Source organism: Populus euphratica, unplaced genomic scaffold (assembly GCF_000495115.2).
Source record: "Populus euphratica unplaced genomic scaffold, PopEup_1.0 scaffold155.1, whole genome shotgun sequence".
NCBI classification, from domain to species: Eukaryota; Viridiplantae; Streptophyta; class Magnoliopsida; order Malpighiales; family Salicaceae; genus Populus; species Populus euphratica.
The window spans coordinates 8814-20032 of record NW_011499929.1 but is presented as its reverse complement, the minus strand read 5'-3'; the positions used below and the strand labels follow the sequence as shown (position 1 = coordinate 20032).

The window sequence follows — 11219 nt, the reverse complement described above, 5'->3', positions numbered from 1 at the left end:
TTTTTTTGTCATGAATAATAAGATAAAATAACATTCCTAAAAAATTTTAGTTAATCCAAAATTGGGTTACAACACCAGGTACGATTCTCTCCTTCCCTACTTCGTTCTTCTATTTCCATCCATTTGCATATAGAACATGAGCAATTCACGTTCTACAGCAAGACGAAAATAATTGGTCGATTACTGTGCACAGCACAGTAACCAGCCTATTATCATTTTTTAGCATGTGCTGGCCCATTGTTGCATATTGTGTCAGTACCGGCCCGTTTCATTTTATGTTGGGTCGAAGCAGACGCGTTTCATGTCGGGCTGGTGTCGGTCGATTTTCATGTATGACTAGTGCTGACCTATTTTGTTGTATGTTGGGTTGGTGCTGGCCCATTCCAAATAAATACACCATAAAAGTACAACTCCTGTATTGAAATACCCGATTATCATCAAAACTTCCAAAAATACAAAAAAAATAAAAGAAAAATATTTATATGCATACGATCAGGTATCTCAAAGCTAAAAAATTATATTGTGTTTTTTGTGCATACGGCCATGTGTCTCAAAGTTAAAAAATCATCTTGTGTTTTTTTCATACACTAAAAATAATGTTTTAGCATGCATTTTGGCTTTAATAACCAGTTTATTAAAATCAAGAGAACATTGATCAAAATCTCACAAACAACAAAAAAATTATTTTGTTTGTCTCTTAGTATCCGAGGTATGACATTACACGTAATGTATATTCTTGATATTTAATTCTTTTTTAGACAATAGAACGGTTAGGTTTAACCGCATTAAAGATAAGAACCTCCTTATTGAGGAGGGCTTGTCTTGAACATTAGACAAACCAACAATTAAAAATCACAAAATAAGACTTTAAATTTTATCAGACAAAACAATGCAGCCTACCTTAGGTAGGGTGTATTTGGGGTGCTAATACCTTCTCTTTACACAACCAATCTCCATACTTAATCTCTGAGATCAGTTAGGGTTCCTAGTGACCAGGATAAAGTTAGATTCAATAATAATATACTTGTGATGTAAGAGAGAGCTAGAGGCTGAGATCTCAATAGATTCGACAAGAACTCGTGGCTCGACTTCATTGGATTGTAAAATTCCAACCGACAACAAGAAGATACCAAGAAGAATTCCATAATGATTTTGCCAAAAACCACCCATATCCAAGGGACCTGGCTTTCCCAGTGAGATTCATTCATATTCCATTTGAAGCTATTAACCTTAGGGGGAGACCACATGACAACCAAACTAGATTTTTGGAGATTAGTCCATATCAGTAATCCCTTTACGGATCTTAATATATCTGAAGCCGAATAGGAAAAATAAGAATCTATAGCCTTTAGCCACAAGCGGAGTCTAGTAATAATAAGAATACTGTGTTATAGTCAGGGTCTTCTGCTTGAAGATCATATCATTATGGAGAAACCAAACGGACCATGAAACTGAGAAAAAGAGTATCAACCATGCCTTTTTTTTTTTTTGGAACTTGTCATTGAACAAAGAATCCTACTGAGAAAAAAGGGCTGAAAAGCTATCTAGGCAACACCACATTGACCCCTGCCAGCTTTAATCTCATCTCTAGAGAATGGAATTTCTAGAGCAGCAAAGGAGGAAGACGAAAGCTTTAGAAAATCCAGATTACAACTAGAGGCTCTAGATCTACCATCATGAGAATAAAGCTTACTAAAGAAATTGAACTTCACATCAGAAGGTTTTGTCAGAGTCGTTCCATCAACATCTAAGGAGAAAATCTAATTCTTTTTTTTGTCTTCTCGTGGCACAGAGATGAAAAAAATAAGTATTTCTGTCTCCAAACTTACACCACTAAACTCTTGATTTCTAATGACAGGCAGACTCTTACACTCTGTAGAAATTTATAAGACTAAAGGCAATGGTGTTCTTTCTATTTAATTCATCCACTCATAAGTCTCTGCTTTCTTTATGGGAATCTAGGGAATCCACTTCAAGTTTTAGAGCTTTGATTTTACTATTAGTGTTACTGACACGATGAAAAGATTGATGTCTTCTCCCAAGTGCAGGAGTGTCGAAGTAATAAATAACCCGGCAAGACCGGGGTCGAACCACAGGGAGGTTATTTGTACAAATTATAAATAACAATAATAAAACAACAATAACAACAACAACAATAGTAATAATAATAATAATAATAATAATAATAATAGTAGTAGTAGTAGTAGTAGTAGTAGTAGTAGTAGTAGTAGTAGTAGTAATAATAATAATAATAAAGAAAGAGAAGAAGAAGAAGATGATGATGATGAGAACTTCGAGATGAAATATTAATGTAAGGATTAAGCAATAATAATAACAAATGTCAAGGTTAGAGGTTCCACTAATGGTATATCAAACAAGTATAGTATAAACTCTTATTATTGAATTGGAAACCACACACAAAGGAGGTTCCAATCAGATTATATATTGTTAACATGATTACATTAGTCATCTTATTCAATTAATGCTAATACTTGTAAATTTCATCAAGCATTCATGATTATAACTTATGTTAACAACAAATCAAGTTCCTTTCATAGCTCAGGTGTCGGTTATACCATACATTATGGGCTATGAAAGTGCCAAGCATTTGTTGTACCAAGTGTTATACAACATAAATCAAGATTAGTCATTTAACAAGCAAAGTATTAAAGAGTGAACAAGATAACAAATATAAAACATGTTAGTACCAAACATTAAAGTCCATATTAAGTTTTCATTATACTTATTCTCACACCATTAGTGTAACCTTTTCACCTTGACATAATTAACTTAGCTAGACATAATGAAAGAAAGGAAAACAAATAAACAAAATAAGAACATAAAAGTTAACTAAGTAAAGGAAAGGAAATGAAAGGCATAAACTTGATATTAATGAAAGTAAAGCATAAACATTACAAAAAATACAAAGAGAGAAAAGAAGAGCATGATCTTGATATGGAAACCAAGATGCCTAAATGCATGGCAAATGCCTCCTTTTATAGGCCAAAATTGGGAACTATTGATTTGATGACTAATTGATAAGTGGGTAGCTAACTTTTGACTTGGTGACAATCCTTATCTTCTCTTGTCTGCCCAAAACGTCATTGATAATGTCAAAATTGGAGTCAGTTTCAAACATGAAAGCTGTAGGCAATTGTCTCAGCTTTCTTGTGTAAAAACTTTAGCTCATTTGGACTTCTAGAACTCCAGATATGGCCAACATACCGAACAGTGCTCGGGCTGGAAGACAAATTCGGGCTTCTTTGTTGTTGCTACAATTTGAACTTGATAATGGCCTTTTTAGATCTTGGGCTCCATATGAAAGTTGTAGGCCTATGTCTTACCTTTCCATCCATATAAATTGGACCTAAATCTGAGATATATAGCTCTAGATATGACCCAATTACCGAACAGTGTTCCGGTTTGGATTGCACCGACATCTCTTTTCTAAGTTTGGTCATCTCTTTATCCTTGCAATTTAAGTTTTTCAAGTCATCAATCAATCCTTTCATTTATGTGATAGGCCTGCATTTAAAATGAACATTTACCACAAATTAAAGGTATCTTATATTATTAGATATATTATTATAAAACATGTTTTAGTTAAGGAGTTATTGATACTTCAAGTGCAAAACGATGATATAAAACCATGATAAAAATGCACTTTTAAGTACTAATCAGTTACCCACCACATTTTTACCTCACTGTATGCAACTCTCTTTCAATAACCTCATTGTCGAGGCCACATTATTTTTACCAAAGTTAATAATCAAAGCTGCATTCTAGAAGACCTGTAGCACCTTCCTGAAATCAAATAAGTGCCACCAATAATTCGTGAACCGGAAAGGCTTTGGACCCAGTTCATAGAGTCTAATAACAAATGAATCGGTCTGTGATCTAAAGAATACTTTGGAAGCCCATGCTGGGTAAAAGATGGCAAAAGCTGAAGCCAATCAGTCAACATAAATATTCTATCAATATGGTTTGCTACATTACCTCTAGACCAAGTAAACTTCTTCCTGTTTAGAGAAGAATGAACTCGTGATTTTCCTGTTTTGATACCAAGTTAAGTTAAGAGATTGGCTATATGTGAATTATAATGATTGCAACTAATCTTTGTATTTATACATTTACGGTTATGGTTATATACAATACAAAAGTGGAATATACTAAACATGATAAATATTCCCCTCTCTCTCTCTCTCTCTATATATATATATATATATATATAAAAGGAGTCTAGCCTCTTTCCATAACAACTCCTTTCTTAGTTTGAACTAGAGTTTGAATCCAAGAAGAGAAGATGACAAATAAACGCTTTGTTATACGTGGATCCTCCAAAGTCATGCTGAAGAGATTATGAGAAATAAACGTTTTATGATTAATTAAAAATAGAAATTTGAAATTAAATGAAGTCATGCCGAAGAGCCGCGCCAATGAGAAGACCGGCCCAGCCTCCAATCACTGTGCCAATAATTAGAACTATTTTTCAACATTCTCGTCAGAAACAATAAATAAATAAACACAAATCTTTATGCTTGCGGTGGTAAAGGTTAATTTGATTTTGAGTTGGAAAAAATGAAAAAGAAAAAACAATTGAAGTCCATTAACCTCCAAAAAAGAATGAAGAGGTTCTCTTCAAGAGTACAATATTTGAAAAATCTAGAAGTTCTTGATGATTGAGTAACTAATTAAGATCACATTGCTTCTTAATCCTCGTGATTAAACAGCAGTTTTTTGGCCAATTAAGAGGCGTAAAGTATCTTGCCTCCATTTAGCCATCGTCACTGTTGTTAGTCTCTGCTTGCTTGGTGAATTAATTAATTATATTGCTCCAAAAATGTAGATTTAACTAGTGAAGGTGCGTTAGAGTTTCATCATATATACAATCGTCAAAGTCCAATGTTCGCTTGATTAAAAAAAAAATTACTTGTTGTTGAAAAAAGAAATTAAACGATCTCATCGAGTTCCGTTTTATAACCTATAAATACCCATGCTCTGCATGCAAGCTCTCACGCCTTACCCAACAAACAATACCCAAAAAAGAAAAAAGGAAAGGAAAGAATTCAAGGTAGCAAGCCACAGGAAAACCATGATGAAAGTTGCTAATTTGATAGCAGTTTTTATTCTCTTGGCTCTGGCTTCCTCATTTGTCACTGCCTATGACCCCAGCCCCCTCCAAGACTTCTGCGTAGCAATAGATGATGCTAACTCTGCTGGTACATTCAAGATTGTGATATTTCCGATTCACGAACTATTATATGTATTTCATTTTGAACTCGCATTCCAACTGATTACATTTTGCTTGTGTCTGCAGTTCTCGTTAATGGAAAATTGTGTAAGAATCCAGGCCTCGCCACTGCTGATGATTTCTCGTACTCGGGGCTTGATGTTCCTGGAAACACATCAAATCAACTTGGAGCACGTGTTAATATCATCACAGCCGATCTAATGCCTGGGCTTAACACTCTTGGCATATCTTTAGCACGGATAGACTTGGCGCCAAACGGTGGCCTAAACCCTCCACATTATCACCCCAGAGGATCGGAGGTTCTGCTGGTTTTGGAAGGCACTCTTTATGCTGGCTTTGTCACCTCAAATCCTGATCATCGTCTCTTTACCAAAATCCTCAAACCAGGAGATCTCTTCGTATTCCCATTCGGCCTCATTCACTTTCAATTGAATATTGGAAAGACTCCTGCCGTTGCTATTGCTGCATTAACAAGTCAAAATCCAGGGGTAAACACAGTAGCAAATGCAATCTTTGGAGCCAGCTGGCCTCTTTATCCTGAAGTCCTCACCACAGCATTCCATTTGGATAAAAAACTTGTGGAGGATCTCCAGAGTCAAGAATGGGTGAACCCTACATAAATATTTTCTAAATTTCCCAAATTCGCATAGTTGATATGCGATAATAAAGAAGTGTTCTATGCCTTCCCCTTCCAGAGTCTGTGTTTTTTCGGAACGTTCTGCACCTGTTTTGTTAAGCTAATAATTTCTCTGTCAAGGGTCATGTTGCTGAAGGGTTTATACTTTATACTCTTCGGTTGAGGTTTCCCTTTTGGAGTATCCACGTCCGTTCTGTATTTTGATTAACTTAAGATGGAAAGCTGCCAACTTCTTTTCATCACGTACCAAGTTTGTCTTTTTTTGATTGTATGTTGTCACTTTCTTTCTTTCTCCCGAGGTTCTTTGCTCTGGGAGCTTTTTAATCTACGTACGTACCTTGGCTTACCAAGAAAATAAAAAAGGTATCAAAAGCTTTTTTACCGAGTAATCGAGAGTCAAAATCTAGACCATCAACAAATAAAAAGAAATTCAGCCTCGATCTCGAACAAAGAATGATGAAGGTAGAGTTTAGGACATAAAGTTGAGCTTCAAAATCTAAATGTAATTTATGTATAGGACATAAAGTTCACATAAATAAGAGAAATAAGAATGATGAAGGTAGAGTTTAGGACATAAAGTCGTTGGCCTCCTAGAAGATAAGTGTGCAAGGCAAAGACGTGCTACATAAATCATGATTTCCATCTCTTCTTTCATGTAGTCTCCATTTAGGTGTGGATCAAGGAGACTTTCCCATAAGCCGGAGCTAAGTAAAGACCTTGCCTGCAAGTCAAGGAGACAAAACAGCTTAGTCTTCATTCTGGTTCTGAATTCACTCAAATCCAAATTATTTCTTTTCTTACCCATAAAACCGAGCTTCCTTGATTCACCTGGTTTGTTTGGATAGCCTCTTTCCCAGTGATAAGTTCCAGGAGTACAACCCCATAGGAGTAAACATTAACCTTGTCCAATCAGCATTGATGGACTGTCTTCCTGATATTTTTCCTACCTGTAATATCATTGTGCTGCATTGATGATGCTGTTGAGGGAGATGGTACAGTCAACGCTTTCGTAACTGAGAGGCCGTTCTCTTTTTATGAAAGTGACTCTTTTCTGATGAAGATGGTAGAGGATGTCGAAGGAGTGAATGGTTAGAGCCTTGCTGAGAGGTCCCTTGCCTCTGGAGTACGATTCTCCCAAACATATCCATCGCCAGAAAGCTGCAAGTTGTGGGCAATCCTTTTAGGTATTCATTGACTACTGTTTGTTTGAGCCTGCAATACAAAAACCATAGAAGTGAGACACGGGTGAAGAGAGACAATTTGGAATGTCAGCTTGAATTCCCTGAAAGGCTGCATCCAACTGCAAGGATTGTCGCATGGTTGACTCGTGCTTGATGGCGTAGTTCTGAAATGTAACTGTCCCCAGAGCAAAATTTAACTAGGAAATCTACCTTAATTCTGTCTAATAACAGAGAAATCTCTGAATGAATTTGTAGAATGGTAAAGATTTCCCGCGAATAACTTCACAAAGATACAAGCTGCCTGCCCACTATCTATAAACTTTCTATTTATTGATAATACAAGAGGATATTAGTTACACAAACAAAGATTCAGTCATTCAGCTCACTTCAAGGCTGCCTACCCCACGAACCAGCAATCAATAATTTATTGAACAGAGTAAATACAACGAACTTTTTTCATGTTCTTCAACTTCCCCAAGGACAAAAATCACATTTTCTGGCATTTCCACATCCAATGAGAAAAGAAAGGCAGACGATGATTCAATCCACCCGATCCACTTTACTTTAACTTCATTATGCTTCTCTGAATTACTCCCCAGCTACAGAAGGAAAATGGGAAAAAAAAACCACTTCTGAATGATTCTGGTGCATAGTGAATGACATGCTTGCATTCATGGAAATAATGACCTAGTTATTGCATAACTCAAGAAATGGCTTATTTCCAGTTCCAGGCTTAATAGTTGTAGAACTAGAAATATTTAACCATGCGATAACTTGAATCCATCCCTCCTAATTTTTATGCTGGAGTCATCAAACAAATTAAATTAGACAGTTGGAACACATTGATTTCCCTGCCTCATGCTAGATCACAGTTAAAATGGCCCGAATTCCAGGACAAGAGATCATTCCCACGTGCAAGGAGGGGCGCGGCCAAGCGAGCCAACTCTGGTAGGTTCCACAAATCATGTCAGCTGAATGTCTTGATAGCCATACGGCACTCACCAAACGAGGGCGGGAGTGGCATGTGTAGACAACCGACCCTTCAAAATTTGGACATGTTACAGTGCCTCTTTCTTATAGATGTGCTTGCGTGCTTGCATTCTTTTATTCCTCGTTCTCGATGTGGGATAAATGGCATATTTACAAATTAATAAGCAATATCCCCAGCAGCATTTCAATTCGCACGACCTTGTAAGTCAGAATTTAACATGACCTGGTCGACCATCTATTATGTCCCATGGTTGGAGCCTTGACCCATCATTTTCTAGACTATTACGTCCGTCCATGTGAGTGCAACCAGAGGAGAATTGCGTTTAATCTTCGTAATATTAATTATAATAAAAATAACAATATTTATCACATAAATAATTATATTAAAAATTTTAAGAATATTGCAGCCAGGCTCTCGACCAATATGAGATGGAAGGCTCATGCCTCTTGAACTTTTTTGAAATTCACAGATAAAATGGAAGACGTTCACTGATTAAACTCCTAACAAAATCACAGGAAATTCCAGCTGATCACTACAGCACTTGATTTATCACCGCATGAAGGACAGCCTTAAAAAGTCATCAGTAACTACATTAGTGGACAGTCTACGAGCAGCCAGCTCTGCAAATATTTACCAGGGCAGTCATGAAATAGGAAACCTACTCTTCACTTTGCTATAGACAGATCTTCCAGTTGATTTTGATTCTGCACCTGTTGCACCCACAAAATCAGAAACAAACATGCCATTACATGGATAAAAATAAAGCTGGGGAATGTTTATAAATTGAATGCGCAAGTGATACTGGATACGCAGGCAGGCGTGCTAATGCATGATGATTGTCCAAAAGCAACTCGATTGTATGCAACTCACTAAATTGATGATCAAATTGCAAGGCACATGTCATTACTGTCCAGCACAAAATATTTGCCACTTCAACTTACAATCAACAATTAATTAACTGTTTAGATCAAGGAAACAGTGAGCCAAGGATTTCTTGCTACCAACTACCAAAGCAGCAGAAATTCTGTATTTTGGCAACAGAGGTTAAGCATTCACAAAGAAACCAATAAATTGGAAAAAAGTAAAAGGACTTCCATGAAAGTAGAATTTGAAATTAAATAATTTCATATAAAAATTCAAAATTAGTTCATGGTGTTGCCTTGAGATTAAATAATTCAACAGCTCTCTTCAAAAAAGTCTCAATTATGGAAGTTGATTGGTGACCCATGCTATCCCACTCAAAAATGGCATATAATCGGCAGTCTTAGTTTGTCATTCATCATATTTGAGGTTGATAAAGAGAAATAAAAAAAAAATTATATCAATACTTTAAATTATAATAAAAATAATAATATTTATAATACAAATAATAATATTTTTTATATAAAAACTTTAAATTATAAGAGAAATAATAATATTTATAATAAATATTATTATATTAAGAAAACTGACATGGGGTTGGGCACGGACGTGTCCAGACCCACCATAGAGATGGATGCAGTCGTGTTCACACCCAACGAATGGTTGGTTATGGACATGTTCAGGTCCAACATGTGTATAGACACGGTCACATCCAGACTCAATGTAAAGTTAAGCATAAACACATCCACGGCCAACTTGGAGTTGGGCGGGAATGTGTCCAGCCTAACATGGGATTGGAGCGTGAACGCATCTAGATCCAACATGTTTTTATAATCAAGAAAAACCATATAGCTGATTTGAATGATAAAATTAAAAATTATTATTATTATTTATGCCATAAATATTATCATTTTTATTATAATTGAAGGTATTAATATTAATATTAATACTATTATTTGTGTTATAAATATTATTATTTCTATTATAGTTTAAAGCATTAATATCAAAAATATTATTATTTGTGGTGCAAGTATTTTTATTTTTATTATAATTAAAAGTTATAATATTTATTTTTATTATAATTCAAAGTATTAATATCAAAAATATTATTATTTGGGGGTACAAAGATTATTATTTTTATTATCATTGAAAGTATTAATATTAAAATATATTATTATTTATGGTCACGCCGGGTCTGACCCTTAGCTCTAGGAACAAGGCAAGCCAGCCCTAGCACCACGTGGCGCACGGGTCTGACCAAGAAAAAAGGCAGGTAGCTCAAGCATCAAGTGACATCACGTGGGGGTGGGGGCTTGGCTCTTAACTAGGGCAAGGGAAGCCAACGCCACCTGGTGCTCGAGTTTGAACTTGCACAAGGGTAGGTAGCCCTAAAGCCAGGTGTCCCCAAGTGGGGGCTCGGGCAGGCTCACGCTCAGGGCAAAGGCAACCCTGTGCCATATGGTGATCGAGTTTGACCCAGTGCAACGGCAAGTCAACCCAAGCACCAAGTATCCTCACGTGGGGGCACGAACTTGGCTAATGCCCAGGGAAGCCCTACCAAAACTTAAAGTGATCATATTCTCCCCAATCATCACTTCAATGCTAAATGCATCCTAGTAAAAAGATAATCATATCTTTCCTTCATTGCCTTTTGCAACTCTTTGTGGTAAAGGGTTGAGCTGTCATTACATTTCTCCAATCTATAGTGCTCTAAGTCTAGGCAAACAGTAAGAGAGGCACTGAGCTCTTTTAGTATATTGTATAATTTTTATATGTTTTTTAAAAATATATTTATCTTGAAAAAATATTAAATTAATATTTATTTTTAATCTTTTTAATAATTTTGATATGCTAATGTTAAAACTAAAAAAATAAAAGAAAAAAATTATTTTGATACATTTTTAAGCAAAGAATACATTTAAAAAGCATTTCGCACCACAACATCAAACATACACAAAGACGTATAAGTGTGCCATGAAAAAAAAAAAAACTCTTAATAGAACACTTGGAACCTCTAGTTAGCACATAGACTTTGGTGTGTATTTGGGAATTTGATACAGGTTCTTTTTAAAGTTACTCTTTAATTGAAAATATTTTAAAATAATATTTTTAAGATTTTTTTTAGTTTTAATGAAAAATATTATTTTAATATATTTTAAGAAAAAATAATTTAAAAAACAAAAGTTAATACAATGTCAAATAAATACTAAAAGACACAAGAATTAAGTTGTTACTAACCTCACTTCTCATAAGTTGCATATCTTAATTATTTTTTACCTTTTGGGCTTCGAACAAAGG

The 11219-nt window shown here is 35.4% G+C and overlaps 1 protein-coding gene across 1 annotated transcript; it reads left to right on the top strand.

The window, feature by feature from the left end:
- Positions 1-4998: 4998 nt before the first annotated feature.
- On the top strand, positions 4999-6159 carry LOC105135884 (germin-like protein subfamily 1 member 16). The gene is made up of 2 exons (XM_011040964.1): positions 4999-5219; positions 5318-6159. The coding sequence occupies exons 1-2, from the start codon at positions 5003-5005 to the stop codon at positions 5869-5871; spliced, it is 771 nt and encodes a 256-aa protein (XP_011039266.1). The 5' UTR covers positions 4999-5002; the 3' UTR covers positions 5872-6159.
- Positions 6160-11219: the final 5060 nt, after the last annotated feature.